This window comes from Phyllostomus hastatus, unplaced genomic scaffold (genome assembly GCF_019186645.2).
Source record: "Phyllostomus hastatus isolate PE091 unplaced genomic scaffold, TTU_PhHast_1.1 phas_contig_37, whole genome shotgun sequence".
Lineage (NCBI taxonomy): Eukaryota > Metazoa > Chordata > Mammalia > Chiroptera > Phyllostomidae > Phyllostomus > Phyllostomus hastatus.
The window spans coordinates 1,564,410-1,586,831 of record NW_025333867.1 but is presented as its reverse complement, the minus strand read 5'-3'; the positions used below and the strand labels follow the sequence as shown (position 1 = coordinate 1,586,831).

The 22,422-nt window shown below is 38.7% G+C and overlaps 1 protein-coding gene across 3 annotated transcripts in view; it reads left to right on the top strand.

The window, feature by feature from the left end:
- Window positions 1-22,422, top strand: part of LYRM4 (LYR motif containing 4) — a 164,200-nt gene that overhangs the window by 74,234 nt on the left and 67,544 nt on the right. For 2 of the 3 annotated variants that reach the window (XM_045841684.1, XM_045841683.1), the window contains one exon: window positions 3,257-3,327. The exons of the other annotated variant lie outside the window; for it this stretch is intronic. In XM_045841684.1, the coding sequence (XP_045697640.1) occupies window positions 3,257-3,327 (71 nt within the window). The remainder of the gene's footprint in view (window positions 1-3,256; window positions 3,328-22,422) is intronic. 3 annotated transcript variants of the gene reach the window in all.

Sequence of the window (22,422 nt, the reverse complement as noted above, 5' to 3'; positions counted from 1 at the left end):
TCAATGTCAAAGCTCATTAGAGCCATCACATTCAGAATTCACTGCTTGTTGATATAGTTCAGAAATGGTGCTACTAAAGAATACCAAATGAATTTTCTTTAAGTGGATTTTTCCTAAGCAGAGTTACACCATGCTAAAATACATCTATATAGAAGGAGAGCATTTAGAAGTCATAACTATTTAAAAATGCTGAGCATTCTCAGTTTGAACCAAACTATTAAAAAGAAGAGGAACTCAAGGAAATAATTACTTTGAGTCTCTTAAGGAATTTACTGTGATTCCTGTACTATCTGCTCTGGGTTCTTAGTGTAATACTTTATTATTCCAAAGTGATTCCAGGAAAATCCTATGAAAAACTAAATTGAGGAAGAGTGCAATCCCTCTGTGTGAAATTTGAAGTAGATTAGAAAGCAGAAGACTGAACTCAGTTCTGGTTCTGCCATTATGTCTCTGAAGGACCTAAGAAAAATTATGTAAATTCTCTTTGCTTCTACCTACTAGGTGAAGATACCAATATCAGTCTACTTTTCTAGCCCAGGTAATGCATTCTTTGTGTCAGATCAACTTTCCTTATTTAAAAAATTATTGAACACAGTAGTACTCTACTGAAAATGCCTAGATTTGGGGTCTGCAGTGACATTTACATTGATCTCAGCTTCTTGTCTTTATGAGCAGTGCAGTAGAGACATCCTGCACCTGTGTCTTTGTGTAAGCTAAAGCCTAGAGGTAAAAGAGCTGAGTCAAGGGCATGGGCATTGAATATGTAGAGCAACATTACCACATGGCCAGCAGTTTACTATCGCAGCAACTCTATCTTCACCCTCACTCTTCAGCCCTGAGAATATTAAATGTTTGCATCTCTTATCAATCCAGTTCATAAATTGTGGTATTTCTTTAGTTATGGGTTGAGTTAAAGATAATTTACATATATTAGCCTTCTGTGTTTCTTCTTTTTTGAATTTTTTATTGTTTGTTTTTGTTTTAGGTTCAGTGGTTCATAGTTGTGAGTTTGTTGTCATTTTACTGTTCATAGTTTTGATCATCTTCTTTTTCTTAGATAAGTCCCTTTAACATTTCATATAATAAGGGCTTGGTGATGATGAACTCCTTTAACTTGACCTTGTCTGGAAGCACTTTATCTGCCCTTCCATTCTAAGTGATAGCTTTGCTGGGTAGAGCAATCTTGGATGTAGGTCCTTGCTTTTCATGACTTTGGATATACTTCTTTCCAGCCCCTTCTTGCCTATAAGGTTTCTTTTGAGAAATCAGCTAATAGTCTTATGGGGACTCCTTTGTAGGTAACTGTCTCCTTTTGATGCTTTTAAGATTTGTTCTTATCTTTAATCTTGGGTAACTTAATTATGATCTGTCTTGGTGTGTTTCTCCTTGGGTCCAACTTCTTTGGGACTCTCTGAGCTTCCTAGACTTGAATGTCTATATCCTTTACCAGATTGGGGAAGTTCTTCATTGTTTTGTTCAAATAATTTTTCAATTTTTTGCTCTTCCTCTTCTCCCTCTGGCACTCCTATGATTCAGATGTTGGAACGTTTAAAGTTGTCCCATAGATTCCTAAGCCTCCCCTCATTTTTTTGAATTCTTGTTTTCATTCTGTTCTGATCAAATGTTCATTTCTTCCTTCTGCTCTAAACCATTTATTTGACTCCAGTTTCTTTCCCTTCACTGTTGGTTCCCTGTATATTTTTTCTTTATTTCACTTTTCATAGCCTTCACTTCTTTCTCTATTTTGCAACCACACTCAACTATTTCTGTGAGCATCCTGATTACTAGTGTTTTGAACTCTGTATCTAACAGGTTGGCTATCTCTTTGTCATTTACTTATTTTCTGGAGCTTTGATCTGTTCTTTCATTTGAGCCATATATCTTTGTCTCAGTGTACCTGCTTATGTTGTGTAAGGGGCGGAGCCTTAGGTATTTGCCAGGGCAGGGCATTCCACTTTGCTGCATTGTGGCACTTTATTTGGGGGACAACTCAGAGAGGGAACAATGCCAGTTGCTTGACTCTCGCCCCACTTTCAGTCACTTCCCCCGCTACCCACAAGCAGGGCCCTTTTGGGTGGTGATTCCTGGGTGGGTGGGCATGTGTACATTTTAGGATCCTGTGGGCCCCTCTAATGGCCTCAGCTGTGAGTCTGGGAGTTTCTGCTGCTTCTGCAATCCCCACAGGGGATTTTCAGCCAGAGGTTTTGAGGCTTTAGTTTCCCACGCTGGAACCCTGGGTTCCCCAGTCTGTCTTGCTCCCTAGTTGATCTTCCCGGCTTATCCACACACAAATGTGGAATATCCTGGTCTGCCAGCCTCTGCCTCACCCATGTCAGTCTGCCAGCTACTACCTTGGTCCTCTCCACCCCAACTGCCCATCTCTGCTCTTCCTGCCAGTCTGCATGAATGTTTCTTTAACTCCTTGGTTGTTGGACTTCCATACAGTTCGAGTTTCTGATTGTTCTGGGTTTTTGTTTTTAAATTGGTTGTTATCCTTCTTTTGGTTATGCAGGGAAGCAAAACATGTCTACCTATGCCTCCATCTTGGCCAGAAGTGTCCAAGGCACGCCGATTTCTTTTCCATATTTATTTAGAGTCTCATTGTTTCTTGTGTTATTTATCACAAGTATATTTTTTCCCATTTGTCATTTATCTTTTGGCCTTGTTTACTATATTTTTTTCATATGGAATATTATAATTTTATATAATTACCTTTTACTTTACTGCCTTTGAATTTTGCATCCAGCTAAATTCCCACTCCAAGATTACCAAAATGTTCTTGTTTTTTCTTCTAGTGCTTTCATAAACACTTTTAGGTTTAATTTTGTATGTACTTAGAATTTATTTTGGTATAAGAATGGAGGTAGGGGTTCAGCTTAACTTTTTCAAAACTGATAACTAGTGGTCCAGTACCATTCATTGAATTAGTAGACATTTTTGTCTTAATCAAACTTACCAGGGCAGAAAATCTTCATTTTCCTCCTTTTTACCTCATAAAGAAACCACCATCATTTTTACCAAAGTTACTTGTTCTGCTTTGCTCTTGGTGAACTCTTAACCTGTTTCCTCCTGTGGAACCCTACTAATCCTGCTTCCTCAGTCATCTGCTCTCCTAGACCCTCATACTCTCCCTCTCCACCAGCTCCACTGAATTCTCCTTAGAGCACATTCACTTCTCCCACAGCCAGAAATATTTCAGCTTCTTTGCTTCCAGGTCCATCTTCTGACCAGCTTCTTTTCCCTTTCATTTCTGCAGGGTCACTTGCAATCACAAGCTCCACTTCCATGCCACCTGTATCCCAGCTGTACTGAAACAGCTCTTCTAAGGTAATAGGTTCCTGATTCCAGCTAACATGTGTTCCATTGTCCAGTTAGGCGTCTCATCTAAATGCTCAGACTGGTCCCACTCCTAGAGAACCTCTGAGCTGTTGGTGTCTTACTCCTCACTCCTGCCTGCCCCTCCTTCCAGTCCTGTTCCTTTGCTGGCCACCCTCTGATAACTAGATCCCTTCTGTCCCTCTAAAACATAGGCATGCCTGCAGGTTTCATCAGCAGCCACTCTCCCTGAGATTATAGCCACCACCATGACACATCTGTTCCCTTGATAGCTCTCAAGTCTGTCTCCAGTCATTCATCTCATCTAAGCACAGACAGGGAAACCAGATGAGCCTTTGTTTAGATCTCAGCCCTGCGACTTACCAGCCATGTGATCCTTAGGAAGCCACTTACTGTGTGTCAGCCTTCATGTAGGTCTGTTCTCTTAGTAGACCCTGGGTTTCTCATGGGCAGAAACTGGATGGTACTGTTTTGTATTATGTTTTATATTATAAGTTTTGCCTTATTGAGGGCCTGCTTTGTCTCAGGTACTGTAATGTAAACTTTATATAGCTCATCTCTGACAAACTAGGTGTGTGTTTGTATTCACTTTTTATTTCAACTCAGAGATGCTTAAGGCCAAAACCCATTTCTCCCCAGTGTCTGTTGGTATGTGTCTAGACGCTTAGACTCTATCAGAAGGGCAGTCTTTGTCCTCCTGGGAAAATCCCCTTCACAACCATTTTAAATGCCTTCTCTTTCCCTCCACCCAGCCACCTCTGGCTCAGTCAGCTCTCTATCCCTGCCTGCCGTACAGACATTCAGTCATTGTTTAGTCACACACACACAGCTTTCCTCATTCCTTCACTCAGTCACTCAATCATTGAACAGGTATTTATCCTTTGTGCCACATTTCCACCCAGGCATTAGGAATTCAGTGGTGTTAAGACACAGACTCAGCTCTTAGGATGGGAAGTGAGGAGGGAGGGACAGTTTGACATAAGGTTTCCAGAAGCACTAGCCAAGGAGCAAGTAGGAGTTAGCCAAGTGAAGGCAAGGGCACTAGTGATGAGAAGCAGGGCTTATAGAGATAAGCTTCAAAGATAGGCAGGAGCCAGAGACCTGTGGGATCTTGCACCCTGTACTTGAACTTTATCCTGAGGGAGGAACCCTTCAAGGTTTAACTGAAAGTGTGACTTTCTTACTTTTACCTCCCTGTTTTCCTGCTGATCTCTGCACAGATCGTCCATTTACTTATTGCCCTCTGGAAGTGCCATGAGAGCAAAGACTTTTCTTTAACTCTAGAACCTAGAATAGTGCTGACCCACAGTAGGTCCTCAGCAGGGTTTGATGGGTGAATGAATGAATGAGTGAATGCATTTTAGTACTTTAGAATGCAGGGTATATGATCAAAAAGGACTCCTTTTCCTTAAAAAAAGGCACAAAAATTATCCCATGGACTCAAGAGTTATTTATATCTTATTTATTTTCTTTGGAGAACCAGATCTATTTTCTAAAGACCAGATGGCTTAAATTAGTTTATTAAAATGTTAATAAGGTTGCTCTTTATAAAATATAAGCAATTCATTTTTGTTTTCATAGAATTTTAACAACTCCACAGAGTAATATCAAGCCTTAATAGAAGTGTGAACACCAGGTTGTTTACAATCTATTGCCTTTTAAAGAGAAAAAAGAAAAGTATAACTTTTTTCTTTTAAAGAAACAGCTCTTTTGAAGAAGGGAAGAATATCTAGTTATAATTTTGAATCCATTTATTATGAAATTTTATGCCACTGACCATTTGTATCATGCTTTAGATTTTTGGAATTTGTTGATTTTAAATACACAGCACCTACAATGTGGACATATAAGAATACATACGTAAAACCATTTGTCGTCAATGCAGGCAAGTGTGAAGACAAGAAAATGGAATATGTTATCCTTAATCTCTTCCATAAAAGCTGTTGAGGCAGAAGAAAAGAAAATAAGACATTTGATTCTTATTAATCTTAACAACTCAAGCAGGTCCTTAAATAAGATCCAGGCTTTCTTATTGAGTTGTCACATTCTTTTTTCCTGCCTATTTTGTGTATTTATAGTTACACAGCCAAAAGAGGAAAAATGACCACTTCTATACCACATACTTGATTTAGTGGATCTGAAGGCGGAAGAGAGGGGAGTAGAGAGAAATGAGGTCTGATGTGAAACTCCAAATAGGAAATTGTATAGGCTGAGCAGAATTACTCAGTAGTAGGCTTATTTTCCAGAAATATTTTAACAGTTGGAATCTCTTAGAATTATGTTGATATACATATGATCCCTTTGGATGGAAAACCTTTGCTTCACTAAATAATAGTCCCAATATAATCAGAACAAGAATAATAATAGTAGTAGTACCTACCATTTATTGAGTTTCTTATATGCCAGATAGCATATAACCAGTTTTCACTGACTAAGATTAAAAAGGAATGATGCCTGCCACTCAAAGCTGCAGACTCCCACAGTTATGTTTACGATTACTGCCCCAGCAGCAGATGGACAATGCCATACAGGGTGGAAAGCACAGAGAGCCTTTCCTTTATACATCATGGGAAAGGACAGGTATTACACAGCAGCATGTTTTAATTTCTCTTTCCTGTAGCCATTTACCCATATGCTCTGGATTAGCCAACAACAGACCTGACTCCTAAATGCCTTTCTGAATAAAGGCACATTAGATATAGGTTAACACTTCTCCACATGAAGACTAAATTAGGGGAGGAAAGGCAGACAATAAGAGAAGCCTTTAATAATAAAATAATGTTTATGCCAGGTATTTGCACTTAGAATCTAAGATTTATGCTTTCATTATAGTCTCTACAACTGTATATGGCAACTACTAGATTATAAAAATAAAACAAACATGCAGACTCAATCTTTATACAATAAAAATCTCTAACACAAAGTATTCTCTGTTCTTATGTTGTGGCTTCCTTGAAAATTGGTGCATTTCAGCTAGATATAGAATGTCCACTGATTGTCAAACAAATGAGGTTTCACTAGTAATGAAAGTGTTCCGTGACTCAGAACCACCTCTTTGAAATATACATTCTCAGGCTGGTAGTTCTGAGTATCTGGGTTTCCTAGCTATAGCCATGGCTCTAAACCACTGAACAGACATGTCTAGCATACCTCTCAAGTATCTGCTGCCTTTTAACATCCAGGGGCCTTATGGCCATGGATAATATTATTCTCATTTTAATGATCTATTTATTATTCTTACATATCCAACAATTGAAACTTTAAAATGGATCTTTGCTGAACATTCAGGCATTGAACAAAAGCTAAACTGTATTTCCTTAACCAATTTAAAAACCAGTCACTGGTCTAATATAGCTTCTTCCTTTCAACTTTACAAACACCTTAAAGAGTAGCTAAAAATTGAAAGTAGTCACTATAAAACCAATGACTACACTTATACTTCAGCCTAAAATATCAGCACTCTTCATTTAATTCAGGTATTCATTATGTCTACACAGCATCCTAGGGTTTCAGAAATGTCACATTAATTAATACCTGACTTACTTTTAATAGGAAAAAAAACAAGAAAACTGTGTTTTTCAGGACCTATAGTTCTTTAATAGAAAAGAACAAGAATAACTGTGTTTTTCAGGACCTAGAGTAGATACTACCTGATTCCTGTCAGTACCCTAGTCACCAATCTGAGTTGCCTTTGTATGGGTAAAGGTTACCTTTTACATCAGTGCAACTTTGTGTGTGTGTTGCTCTGATCAATGGAAGTGCCATTAGCGATAGGGAACAAAGAGGACCCATGTGAAGAAAGGAAATGTTCTCTTGAAGACACACCAAATCTAAGATGTCAGCATTATAGCTTCTAGTTAAGCCAGCAAACAGTTGAAAATGTAGACTTAGAGCTCAGAAGCCAACTAGGGCAGGAAACCCAAGTTTGGAAATCATCTGATAAAAGGTGAAACCTTGAGACTGGGCTGCATTGCCTGGAGGGAGCGGGCAGAGAAAAGAGGCCACAAAAACACTCAAAAGAGTTTTAAGGCACAATGTTAGCCTGTGTCCATTATTTATAGAGCCTCAGCAGAAAGCCTTCCAGGGAGAGGTAATCAGGGGGACATTTGTAATTCCAACAGCAGCTTCAATGGGAGAGAACAGAATGCACAGAACAAGCTAATAAGCCCAGAGGCAGAGGTGTGAAATGTGGAAGAGAAATTTGGTAGCAAAGAGTAGGAGAGAAGAGAACAACTATTGGAGAACCTGGGAAATGGGTAGAAGGGTCTATCCAGGTTTTCTTGGCTTTTTTAAGGATGTCAAGATTTTGTTATGTTTGTTGACTAAGAGGAAGAAGAAATCATCAATAACACAATAAAGAATAGAAAAGACTTAATAGAGCAAGGTACATGAGCAACCAGGGGAAAGTGTGTTTTCTTAGAGGAATTTCAAATACTGTCTGAGAAGGGAAGGAGAATAGAATAGGTTAAAAAAAAAAAAAGACATGTAGGATAATTCTGAGGCAAAGAAGGAGAAATTGAAGAACCTCACATTTTCTTCCTCCTAATTTGTCATCCATCTTCCAACCTAGTTTGTGTTTTGGGCTGTAAAAATCTTGTCATTATGTAATCAAATCTATCAACAAATTTTTGTGCCTGTTTTTTGACATGAAAAATCATGCAGCCCTGGTTGATGTGGCTCAATGGATTGAGTGCTGGCTTGTGTACTGAAAGGTCACTGGTTCTATTCCTGGTCAGGGCACATGCCTGGGTTGCAGGCCAGGCCCCCAGTTGGGGGCATTGAAGAGGCAACCAATGGATGTATCTCTCACATGTCAGATGTTTCTCTCCTTCTCTTTCTCCCTCCTTTCCCCTCTCTCTAAAAATAAATAAATAAATAAAATATTTTTTAAGAAAAAGGAAAGAAAATTCATGCATTTTTACCTGGTCCCAGTTAAAATGTAAAGAGCAAAACTCTCCATATAAAGTTTGGGTTATAAGATAGATATGTATTTCTCGAGGAGAGAAAAGTGAAGAATTTGTTACTGTAGATTTAGAGAAAGTGATGAGAGTCCATTAAGAATGGGAACAAGGATAACCGTGCCACAGGGATGACAAAGTTAAAGGCTAATCAGCAAGACCAATAAGTCCTGTTTTACAATATTCAGGAGCAAATAGGGAGAGACTTTGGCTCAGTCTTCCCCAGGCTGAGATTGGCAAGGAGAATATACCAGAAGTCTGGTGAGGCAGGGTTACCTAGGCGAGCATCACTGCAGTGACCAGTCTCCAGGCCCAACCTGGGAGGGACCAGTCACCTGGAGGACACATCAAAGAGGAAGAGCAGGCTGGGAAATGACAGACTGCCACAGACCTTCAATGAATCTCCCATAATGCTGGGAGCATTGTGAATGTATTTAATGCTACAGAACTGTACACTTAAAAACAGTTTCAGTGATAAACTTTATGGATAACTAACAATTTTATTTTTAAATGTAAACATTTTAGAATAAATTGTTTAAATGATAGATTTTGTTAAAGGTGTTTTACCGCAATAACAACAACAACAAAACAGATTAAACCCTAACTTTCTTTGAGTTATTGAGGGGTGTTTGCTCCATTTTGGGTTGTTTTTTTTTTTTTTTTTTGGTTTTTTTGTAATTGTGTGTTTAATGTTCAGTGATAAGAAAATCAGTAATGTGATCTGTGAAACACCTTCTAGTCTTACAAGGACGTGTAACCATGCGTGCAGATGTGTACACACCTGCAAATGTATACTTTATTTATCTATGAAAGAGCAAATTTGAACGGCCAGTAAACCCCTTCCTTAAAAGGAAATCATTTTATTTTAACCATTTGTAACAGGAAAGTAAAAATCAGAGAAAACTCTTTCAACTCCACTCAATTTGTTCATTTCTTCTGTTTTTTTTTTTCCTCTGGGTTAGAAAAGATAATGTTAAAAGTTTTTCAAAATCATTATGCTCTCTGTAAATGTAAGGCACCAAAATGATGGGTAACACTGTCTTCCAGCCTCCCCACTGGAACGCATAATGTCCTTCCAGACAGGCGGAGCAAGACTGGGACAGGGTCAGCAGCCTCATCTTTTCTCCTATTTACAAAAAAAAAAAAAATTTTTTTTGAAAAGGTAATCTTTATTTGAAATAACACCTTTATTCACTTTGATAATCTTTTCTCTTTTTCCTGCTCTGTATTTTAGACTTCCTCTTACAGCCTGGGTCAGAGCTTCATCCTAGGCCAACCCTAGGAACAAGCCTGTGGTATGGTCACATCATGTTTGTACAGCATAGGGACAGTCATTTTCCCCTTTGGGCTATAAAGTACGCATGATGGGCCAGGTAATCTAGGGCTTCCATGTATCACCAAAAGTTACCTGATTCCCCAACCTGGCCTGGGCTCACAGTCCCTTCCATAGTCTCTGCTCCTCTGTTCATCTTAGCCACATTGCCTGGATGACAGCAGTACATGTTTTTATTTTATGTTTCACTCAGCATTCCAGGGAAAGATGAGGGAAGTAGTTGTTGGTCTGCATGTTAGCTAAGTCTTCACTTAGTTGAAGTATTATCCTCAGCAAGCCACAGCTTTTTTGTAAATGAGATTGCCAGAGATTAATAGGGGTGCTAGTAGATCTCATAAATTCTTATTTTCTTTTTTAAATAAATTTTATTGATTGTGTTATTACAGTTGTCCCATTTTCCCCCTTCACTCCCCTCCACCCTGCATACCCCCTCCCACCCACATTCCCCCCCTTTAGTTCATGTCCATATGTCATAAGTTCTTTAGCTTCTACATTTCTCATACTATTCTTACCCTCCCCCTTTCTATTCTACCTACCATCTATGCTATTTATTCTCTGTACCTTTTCCCCCTCTCTCCTCCTCCCACTCCCCTGTTGATAACCCTCTATGTGTTCTCCATTTCTGTGGTTCTGTTCCTGTTCTAGTTGTCTGCTTAGTTTGTTTTTGTTTTAGGTGTGGTTGTTAATAATTGTGAGTTTGCTCTCATTTTATTGTATAAATTTTTTATCTTCTTTTTCCTAGATAAGTCCCTTTAACATTTCATATAATAAGGGTTTGGTGATGATGAACTCCTTGAACTTGACCTTATCTGAGAAGCACTTTATCTGCCCTTCCATTCTAAATGAAAGCTTTGCTGGATAGAGCAATCTTGGATGTAGGTCTTTGCCTTCCATGACTTGGAATACTTCTTTCCAGTCCCTTCTTGCCTGTAAGGTCTCTTTTGAGAAATCAGCTGACAGTCTGATGGGAACTCCTTTGTAGGGAACTGTCTCCTTTTCTCTTGCTGCTTTTAAGATTCTGTCCTTACTTTAATCTTGGCTAATGTAATTATGATGTGCCTTGGTGTGTGCTTCCTTGGGTCCAACTTCTTTGGGACTCTCTGAGCTTCCTGGACTTCCTAGAAGTCTGTTTCCTTCACCAGACTGGGGGAGTTCTCCATTATGTTTTCAAATAAGTTTTCCATTTCTTGGTCTTCCTCTTCTCCTTCTGGCACCCCTATAATTCGGATGTTGGAACATTTAAAGATGTCCTGGATGTTGCTAAGCCTCTCCTCATTTTTTTAAGTTCTTGTTTCTTCATTTTTTTCTGATTGGATGTTTCTTTTTTCCCCCAGTCCACACCATTGATTTGAGTCCCAGTTTCCTTCCCATCGCTATTGGTTCCCTGTACGTTTTCCTTTATTTCACTTAGCGTAGCCTTCATTTTTTCACCTAATTTATGTCTAAATTCAACCAATTCTGTGAGCATCCTGATTACCAGTGTTTTGAACTGTGCACCTGATAGGCTGGCTATTTCTTCATTGTCTAGTTGCATTTTTTCTGGAGCTTTGATCTGTTCTTTCACTTGGGCCTTTTTTTTTTGTCTTGATGTGCCTGTTACATAGTGAGGGGCAGAGACTTAAGTGTTCACCAGGGCGGGGCAACCCACGTGGCTGTGTTGTGACGCTGTATGTGGGGCAGGGGTTCGAGAGGGAACAATGGCACTTGCTGCACTCTCTGCTGGATTTCAGTCACTTGCCCCGCTTCCCCTAAGCAAATTGGGCCCTTCTAGTGCTGATTCCCGGAGGATGAGTTTGTGTATGTTCTAGGACCCTGTGCGTCTCTCCAATGAACTCTCCTGTGAGGCTGGGAGTTTCTCCCCGTACCTCAACCCCCACAGGTGTTTTCAATTAGTGTTTTGAAGCTTTATTTCCCCGAGCTGGGACCCTGGGTTACATGGTCTGTCTCTCTCCCCAGTTTCGCCTCATTTATCTGCACGCAAATGTGGGACCACCTGGTCTGTCAGCCACCTTGCGTGTCACACCCCTCCACAATCCACTGCCACGCTGGGTCTGCCAGCCACCCTGCCATGAGCCCATTCCCTCCCGGATGCTCAACTCTGCCCCTCCTACCAGTCTAGATGAATGTGTCTACTTTAACTCCTTGGCTGTCGGACTTCCATACAATTCAATTTTCTGTCAGTACTGGTTGCTTTTTGTTTTTAAATTGTTATTGTCCTTCTTTTGGTTGTGCGAGGATGTACAGTGTGTCTGCATAAGCCTCCATCTTGGCCGGAGATCCAGATCTCATAAATTCTTAAATGACATCATGTTTTGGGATGTTTGGAGTGTCAGTGTGTGTGTGGGGGGGGGGGGGTGAGGAAGGGGAAGAGTTACCTGACAGTCCCTGTTTTCAAAAGCATGGAGTCCATGTGGACACAAGGACAAGCTTTCATGTATATCTGTATACACATATCCTAACTGAGGACGTGCTGGTGCCTTTGTTTTCAAGGGGACTCAGTACCTGTTATCAATGGAGGCCCACAGAGCAGGATACAGAACCACAGAAAGCATTGGACAGGCAGAGTGCTAAAAAGTAAAATGTGAAAAGGTGACTCCAAAAGAAAGTTTGAATAGAATTTCTAAGCATAAATAATGTCTGTTGACACTTTGGTGCTATTAGACATTGGATTGGATTACTGATGGATTGTCTCTATGTTAGTTAAAAAATGGTACTCTATGTCTGTTATGGACCAAATATTTGTGTGCCCCTCAAAACTCATACATGAAAACCCTAAGCCCTGGTGTAGTGGTATTAGAAGGTAGAGTCTTTCGGAGGTAATTAGGATTAGTGAGATCAGGAGGGGAGAGCCCTCGTGATTGAGATTAGTGCTCTTACAAGAGTCCAAGAGAGTTTGCTTCCTCTCTCTGCTAAATTAGCTTGCAGCTTGCTTTAAGGTTGGCTCAGTGTTGATTTTCCTGTTTCTGTCATTTTACAGGAACTACATAATCTCCTTTGTACATGATCTTTACAGAAAACAAACTTTTTTTCTGATTTCCACATTTTTTTATTTTACTGACAAGTTGGGGGATTAAATTTGTTCAGATTTTTTTCTTCTTGTTATTGAAGTGGTTAATATTAATGCTAAAAGTGATGTCATTGACTTCTTCCTTCTGGAATTTATCAGAGAAGGGAATTACTTGCTTTCAGCCATTAGGAAGATAGGTTTGAGTCACTAATCATGTGTGTCAGCTTTACTATATGTTTTACACCAGTTTTTTAAAAGAGAAGAAATTCTAAATCATTCACATTTACAGTGCTTTCATTTGGATTAAAAGTTGGCATTTAAATAAATTAAGTATTCATTAAAGAATGCAAGATATAGAGGGAGGCTAAGGTCAGCACTTAATCGTGTTAATGGTTTATCACCTAGGACCTAGGACATCTACTTCTAGCAAATTCACAGGGATGCTCATTCTCACCATCTTTTACTTCCAGCCTTACTGTTGGCATTGCTTTCCTCTTATTTGATCCAGGTTGTCTTTAACTCGGTCCCCATTATTACATTTCTCCACAGTCCTGAATTCTGTAGGCAGCAGACAGCATTAGGGAAAGGGTCAGTTACACCATTGCACATAATTACTGCCACAGGAAGATGGGAGCCAGGGAAGAAAACAAGGCTGTCTCTTTTTAGTTCTGCCTATGCTGGCACTTTGGTTCAGGCTACAATGTAGAGAAACAGGAAGGACATGGAACAGGAAGCCAAGACGGGAAGGCTAAATGTTTGCCAGTCCCTTTTACCACATCACAGATTGCCAGAATATGAAGCCTATCTATATTTAAATGTCCATTTGAAAAACATTGGTATAAATGATTTTGTATTTTTTATTCCCATATACACACACTTCTGCAGAAAACAAACAGTTTAGTTTTAGAAGCTTTATTTTTCAGAAGAGTTATGCTTAGGAATCTGAACAATGACTTTTAAGAGCCATATAAGAATGTCTATATCCAAGTGTTAGTCTTCAAATCATTCACCTTGAGGGCCTGCCTATTAACTACAATAAACTTCCTTTTCAAAATTGCCCTCAGTTTTAGTTTCCTGTGCACATAAGAAAATTGAGTAGTATCTTGGCTCATTTCTTTATACTTGACTCAATCACTTTTAACTGTTTCCAAAAGGTAAATCTACCCTCAAAGGATGAAACTTTGCCAACAACACAGACAGTGTGCAAAAGAATGTATGAGTTATTCATTCAATAAATATTGAGTACCTCATATGTCACAAGTGTTCTTTTGGACACCAGGGATATTAGATGAATAGACCATTTGAGTTCTTGCTATTAAGCTGCTGGCAGTCTTAGAGTAAGACGGAGATTCTCACAAACAATTAAATACATAGTGGCAGCATATGTGTGTATAGCGGGAGCCTCTGGGGAGGAGTGAGTGGCTTTCTCAAGTTTTTAAAACAAAAGACATCATCCCTGGAATGCATTATCTTCACAAATGACAGTCTTAAGGGAGGTGTGAGGTCTAGTATGTTTCTTGAAAACTATCTTCATTTCCTAATAATCACTTCTCATCTCTCCATTAATTTCATTTGACCTGACGACTTTGCAATTATAGGAAAAGTCCCTGCTACAGTGTGATAATTTATTCTTGAGCCCCTCAAACTGTTTTGAAAAGGTAAGTTAGAGTATATGACTCTAGTCGAATTTTGTATTTTTGCTAGTGAATGAAATAACCTGGTTTCATAAAGACATATATGCTGTGGCTAGAAAGATAGAAGGAAAGACTTAAGTATTCCCTAAACCAGAGCAGTAGGAAAGAAACATGTCCCAGCAGGACCAACATGGGAGTTTGAGTCTGGTGCTAAATTAAACAAGCAACCTCCACTCAGATGATAATCCTGTTGGCGCCAGTGATCTTATATATCACTGAATTGGCTATTTAAAAGAAGTCATCCGAAAGAACGGGCAGTGTTTCCTGGTCAGGTAATGATTGTTCCTATCACTGTAACAGAAAACATCCTTCTGAGATCCTTAAGAATATGTCAACTATGCAGTTTAAGGAAAGAAGATACAATAACTAGCAGAAAAACGCTAAGTTGCGAAATTTCCAACATCATGTGTGATTTTTGCTGCTGCTGCTGCTGAAACAAATACTTCATAGTGGTCCAACCTGTCAAGAGCACAGCTGTCTTAAACACACGAAGAAATGAGAGATCTGGTAGTTCTCCTTCCGTTATGGATGATGCAGTTGTGGTATCACTTTTCCACATTTTCCCTTCATGCTGCTGTTCTCATGTTTCACACACATTTTAAGACATTTACTCAGTAGGAGATCTTTGAGATATTTTCAAAGAGCCAACAACCCTAAGCAAAATCAGTACTTAGGAACTATTTCATTTAGATCATTAAAGAAGCATATTCCTGTGTTCAAAACTGCTCCTGTGTGATTATGTAATGAGCAACTTGGGAAAACAGATTTCAGAATACCTCTCTGTCTCCATGCCAACACAGATAAAATTCTATTTACCCACTTTTAGAAATCCGGCATTCATATTCACCAAAACTTTAAACCACTGTGAAATAGGTAATCAGCTGACATTATTCCTTTTTTCAACACAAAGATGGAAACTTCATTTTCAAAGGCACATTTGTCAGATTATAACATTAGCAAACTTTTGGTGCTTTAGCCCTCAACTACGAACAGCCAAGAAGTATTTATAAACCACACCACTTAACAGAGTGAAATCTATGAAAACCTCATTTCCATTGGCTTCTGAGGAGTTGAAGAACAGACGGGAGACTATTGAATTGTCAATATGAAAACTTTGGATAGGGCTCAGAAACCAGCAGAGGCTAACAGTATCATTTATAGCATTAAAAAAACCATTTCAGATATTTTCTTAGTATTCCACAGGCCCTGTTCCAACGATCTATCACTACCACCAGAACTTAACAGTGGAAAACAACCACCATTTTTATTATACTCACAGATGGATCAGGAATTCTGATGGTACACAGAGGGAATGGCTCATCTCTGGTCCATAATGTAAGCCTCAATTGGGAATACTGCAGTGCTGGGGATAAGACAAGACACCACTACATGACGTTTTATGACCTAGCATGGAAGTCGTATGGCATCACTTCTGCCATATTCTATTAGTCAAAGCAGTCACAGGCTCAGATTCCAGGGATGGGGACAAAGGACTCCCTCCTTCCCTAATTCTCAATGGTAGGAGTGTCACAAAATTTGTGGCCATATTGTAAAACATTCACAGCATAGGGAGTATAGTCAATCATATTGTAACAACTATATATGGTGTCAGGTAGGTACGACACTTGGGGGGGGATCATCCCTTTGTAAGTTATATAAATATCTAATCACTGTGTTACATACCTGAAACTAATACAACACTGTAGATCAACTGTAACTGAAAAAATTTAAATGAAAATTTTTTGTAAATTGCAGGTCCCTTCTTAGTATTACAACAGCCCTGTTTCCTAGAGTCCTCAGAAAAACTATAATTATCTTACTATATTCTAATTATATTCTCTTACATTTTTCCCCCAACAGTCATTTAAGAACAGCCTAGGAGCTTCACCTGCATTCTACTACTTAAATCACTAGGTCAGGCAGGAAAGAGAAGGGTGAAAAAACATTAAGATATTCAACTGGGAGGATCTGTAGCTTCCTGGAAAGCTTTCGTACATTTTAAGGGATAGCTGTTAGTTCCAACTGAAAATAGGAATGAAGTCATTGTATTTCCAGAATATCCTGGCAGCATATAAGTTTTTACTCCTAGATCTTCCATGGGGTCCAGGTTTATGCTATTATCTGTACACTGAATCAGAACCCCTCTCCAAAGGTCCAAAACTGAAAGCAAGGCAGTAGTTAAGATCACCGTACACAGAAATCTCCACAATGGTGTCTGGAGTGCATCTCCATTCAATACTGCTTACCTTAATATTTTCAAAGCCTCTAGCACAGAATCTCAATTCTCAGCAAGTGGAAGGCATTCTTCCCCCATCTGTAATTAGCATGTGAATTACACCATTTTAGTTCATTAATTATGTGTATGATGTCTTCAAGCCCAATTAGCTAAGAAGCAGAGATTTAATAATTAGCTATAAAAAATTGAAGAAGTATTGGCTTGTATTTTAAATTCTCAACTTGTATCAATTTTTATTTATTTTTAGAATTTAAGCTTGTCCTAAGCACGTTATCTATTTAAAAGAGAGGGACGAAAATATATATTTATATATTCACTTCAGTTTAACATTTGGGACCTTAAAATTACCAACTATAACTATAACTGTAAAGACAGGATAAAAATTATAAGAAGACAGAAGACCAAGAAAGAATTTGAGAAAGCTAAAGCTTTATTTTCTTTTTTGTCCTCCTTGAACTAATCATTAACTAAGTTTATAAGTAACCCCCTCCTTCTGAGAAGAAATGTCCCAGTGATACCAAACAGGATGAAGCACATTGAATGATCTTCATTTTCATTTTTCAAATATGAAAAATTAAAAGTTGAAACATTTTCAATGTTCAGGAACTTGAGTCTTTGTGAAAATTTCCCTGAGCAATACATGTCCCTTGGGTTCTGTTCATTATCTCCCCTGGACGAAGCGAGGAGTAGGGAGATGGATATGTTTGTCATTTTAACCACAATCACTGACTTGAAAGGTGATGCTCTCCTTAGTACAATACTATGGCTGATGCCCTGGAGGTGTGAAATTATTGGCTTTTCTCCTAATGGAGGTGAAATTTTGATGATATTTAAATACTCTATAGAGCTTTCGTTCCTCCCTCTACAGATGCATTGTAAGATCTAAACACAGGGAGCTGCTAGTGAGAGACTCTTAATTTCTCCTTTACCCTAACTTACAAAAAAAAAAAAGGAGAAGAAGCCAGGAATATTTCCAAAGATTATACTGTGGAAAATATCAGATCTGACAATAAAGAACTGAAGAGAGAAGGCAGCTTTCTCTGGTTTGCCTCTGGGGTCACACTTCTCACAGAACCTGGGGCTCAGGACCAGAGGTGACATTAATGGTCACCAGGACCTTCCTGCTTGGATCCTAGTTTACCCCAGACCTTGGAATAAGCTACAGGCCCTTCAGTCTATAGCATCCAGTATCACTTCACAGATCTCCTTATTCCACAGCAGTCAGTGATGCCAGGAATCTGCCCCTTGTCTCTAGGATAACTTCCTATTGAACTCTAAAAGCAAGTTTTGAAAGGTGTTTCATTGCTATAAGATATACTTCTTTATCAGATTAATTTCCTTTTTTTTATGAGCCCTACACCCAGAAAAATTGACCATGGAAAGTGACTATCCTCTAATAGACTCTCAGTAAATGAGAAATTTGTAAATTAAAAAAAGCTTAAACTATGACATGATGTATTATTGATCACTGTTGTATTTATTAATTGCTCTCTTTAATAACAATTTAGTGGAATTTCAAACATGTTAATATAGTTATTGTTAATATAATATGAAAAGGTTGCAGTTTTAAACATTATGCTTAAAGTATGACATCTTTAATGCTGCTAGTTGTTCTTGTCCTAGGGCCGATTAGAACTCATGTTTCACTGACCCTACACATCTTGGGTTCATGTCTGAAAGTACTGCTACAAGTTAAAACTTTGGGTCAGCTCAAGGAGTAGCTTTGAAGAAACTTTCAGACAGAGGTTCCAGTTTCCTAAACCATACCTAAAGCATAGCTCATGTACAACATGGGTGAGTGTTGATATGTTTAATTGCTGTTTGATATTAACAAATGTGTAATGGCACAAAGCACAAGAAATTTCATTACATATCTGGCAAATTCATATTGAAAGAAAGAAGGACAGATGGTTGAAAACAGCCATAAAGTAGTCTATTACATGTCAGCAAAAATCATTACAGACAGTAGTTAAAGGGATGTTATTAATGGATCATATTCACTTGGGGAGTCATGTTTCTAGAATGCACATTAAAGGAAAGATACTTCTGGTATTTTTAATGTAATCAGGGCCAAAGACAAATATGTCTTCCTGTGTAATTGGAAAATAGATTTATTGACAGTAAAGAAGCTGCTGTGCAGCCTGGCTCTACATCATTGGGTAAGTTACTGTTTTTATTGTCTAATACCAAAGAGTAAAATACAGCTATTGGGTACGAGCCCTGGAGGTCATTGAAATAATACATTATTGTTTTGTTGTATATTCTGGAGATGGGGAAGGGGTGAAATTATTATTTCTGAAAATCATCAAGAGCCCATTTTTAAAAAGCCATGGACAACTAACCAATTTGTAAACTATGAACAAATAACTTTAATTTCCCAAGTGCTTTAACATGTCCTTTTAGAATTAATGCAAACATCAGCATTTTGATTTTGTGAGCATGAGAATGATGTTGGTGTATGGCTGCGTGACAAAAACATTTTTGCAAGATGTTGGAGAGCCCTTTAGGCCAACTTGGTGTGATCCGCCCTCTGCAGAGCAGAACTTGCAGCCCTGCAGGTCCAGAATGTTGCTATCATTTTCTCCTTAGGGCCTCTTCCCACTGCCAAACAAGATCAGGAGCCACTGAATGGAGGTGTTCATGAAACTGGGGTCACAATCCGGGGCTTCCTTGCACACAGAGTGTTTGGGAATGCTCTTTTTCTCAGAGACATTCTTTTTCTGGGCTTTCTAAAAATTGCTGCTTTTCAAGTAGTGCTCCCCACACAGAAGCAGCCCATGTTTCAGCATGCTTTCCCAACACTCCAGAGTGCATGGATTTGTAGCACGTTTTCACTTGTTGCCTGTAAGATTGGCTGCCAACCTGTGGCTTCCAGGTAGGCCGTAATCACATAGTTAATGTCACCACAGCCCATTTTGGACACGGGCAAGAGTTTCTTTATGCAGCCCGAGGTACTCATTTGTGTGGACTCAGGAGCACCTTTTCTGAAACACGCGACCTGGAGCGACCTGCAAATACAGACAGCAGTCCTGTCAACGTCCCTGCATGGCTGTGTGGGTGTCACTGTAGGTTTGTGGACTCTGTTCCGATGGAGTGGTGCTTTACAGTGTCTGTACTAGAAACTGATTACCTCTGAGTAGATTTCCCCCATTCATAACTGTTCCCTATCCCTTCAACCAAAAAATAATAATAATAAACAATTTAAACATGCTATTTAAATCTGCCGTGTTTGATAAAAGCAGGGGGGAAATCTCAGCACCTACCATGTGAGTGGCATAAAATCTACACTATTTCCTCTGAGTTTCCAGCACAGAAAGAGGTGCTTTGTCATCACTTTGTACTCTTAAAATGTTTACATAGTTGGTTAACAAGCATCAGCTATTGATTCTTATATTATGGCTGTAGAAAGTTTAAACTTTTAGATTTATTCCTAGTTATCAAAATAAGGTAGGCTCTCTTTCAACATTCATTTTCGCCCTCCCACCCCTATCATCCATTTTTGACATTGTGTGTCTTTCTCAGGGAAGAGGTATAAACCTTGAACTGGAGTAAGTCTTCAAGTGCTAGATGCCCAACGGCTTTAGTGATTCATGCTTGTAAATGCAGGAACTGAAGGGACGGAAGACGCTTATGAAGCAATGTTTTAGTGTTTTGCTTTACTAAGAGTTAGAGATAGATAGAATGTTGATGAATGATGAGGGATTTTGTTTGTATCGGGAGGTTGGTTCAAGATAAGTATTGCTTTTTTTATTACATGTGTAATCCATAGTTATAATAATATTTCAGAGACAAAAAATTGTTCATAATTCTTCTATCATGAAATACTATTATTTTCATGTGTATCCTTCTAGAAGGTTACTTCTACAAATAGATATATATGAACGTACATTTTTCATTCATTGGAATCCTGCTAATCATTCATAACTTAATTTATGATCTAGTTAAAATTAACATTTTTCAAGTCAGTAAAAACATGCATGCATTATCATTTTTAAGTACATGTAGAGGGTGCATAACCATCATCTGTTTGCCAGCCCCTATTTTTGGACCTTTAGATCACTACCAGCGTTTGCTACTTTAAACAGTGCTCTAATGAACATCTTTATAATAAATCTTTGTTCACTTATGTAGCTGTTCACTTAGCATAGATTACTGGAAATAACCCTGATAGGTTAAAATATATACCCAACAGAAGGTTTTTACATGCCCATCAGGGAAGAGAGGGGACATGTTTGTTTTTAGTATTCTACTACTGTGTTAACCCTGTGCTGTGAGATTAGATGAAACCATGTTCTTCATATAGCCATATTTCAAAGGAATAAAATGAGAAAAGCTGTTTTCTTTAATCCTCACCTTGGGAAAGACTTACTAATTTTAGAAGAGTGGAAGAGAGGGAGAGAAACATCAATGTGAGAGGGAAACACTGATTGGTCACATCTCTCACATGCCTCAACTGGGATCAGAGCCACAACCCAGTTATGTCCCATGACTAGGAATTAAACCTGCAACCTTTCAGTGTATAGGACACTGCTCCAGACAATTGAGCCACACCAACCAGGGCAAGGAAAGCTATTTTATACCTAACTGCTTTTGGGGTGACAGACCATTTGTGAATCTAAACTTTGGGTACTCCCCTTAAAAAAATGTCTGTATGTGTTATATATATACAATGTGAAGGGGTTCATCAACTCTGAAACCTAATCAGTGGCGTTCAGTTAAGGCTTTAACTTAAACTTAAACCTACTTCCTAGTTTTTTGTTTTTGTTTGTAATTACTATCAATTTTATACCACTTAAGAACAAAGTTTATTTTTTTCTGTTTAGGTCTAATAAATATATTAATATCCCTTCATACAGTAAGTATATTTATATCCTTTCATATGTAGGCTATTTTATATAAGACTTTTATTTTTTATTGAAACTGAGAATGAAAGTAAACTTCCAAAAAGACTGCCACTACTACTCTAGGCTTAAATTTGGCAATGGATTACCGAAGATTTCTTTGAGCCGTTTGGGCAAGACCCAACTTTAAATATATAGGATGTGATGTTCACATACTTCACTTTACCCCATCTGTTCATACATTTTTCCTGCTTACAGGAATTATCTAGTTGAATATCCTACTTGACCAAACTCATAATTTTTCTCTCAAAACATGCTCCACCTCCTTGTATCCAAACATCTGTTAATTGTACCACTCATGGTTGAAACTCTAGACTCAACTTGAATCTTCTCTTGCCCAATGTATTAATCAGGGTTCTCCACAGAAACAGAACCGATAGGAGAGGGGTAGGGGTAAGGGAGGAGGAGAAAGAGAGAGAGATTGATTGAGGTATTTGTTATAAGAATTGGATAACACAATAATGGAGGCTGGCAAGTACCAAGTTCTGCCAGTGGTTTAGCTGCAGTCCAAGGTTGAAGGCCTGAAAACCAAGAGAGCCAGTGGTTCAATTCTAGCCCAAAGGCCAGCAGGCTCAAGACCCAGAAAGAGCCTTTGTGTCAGTTGAGTTCAAAGCAGGTAAAAAAAAAGGTGGGGGGCTGATGTTCCTTTTAAGGTCATAGGCAAGAGGAATACTCTTCCTTAAGGGAGGGTAAGGCTTTTTGGTTTATCCAGTTTTTCAACTGAGTAGATGAAGCCCTCTCACATCATGGAAGGCAATCTGCTTTACTCAGTCTACCAATTTAAATAACATCATCCAAAAACACCTTAAAGGAACACCCAGAAAAATATTTGACCCAAAATTTGGACACCCTCTGGCCCAATCAAGTAGACACATAAAATTAACCATCACACCCAACATTTCTACTTATTAATTTGGTCCCCATCTCCTGTCCATTCTTCCTGTCTGGTGCTTCTTT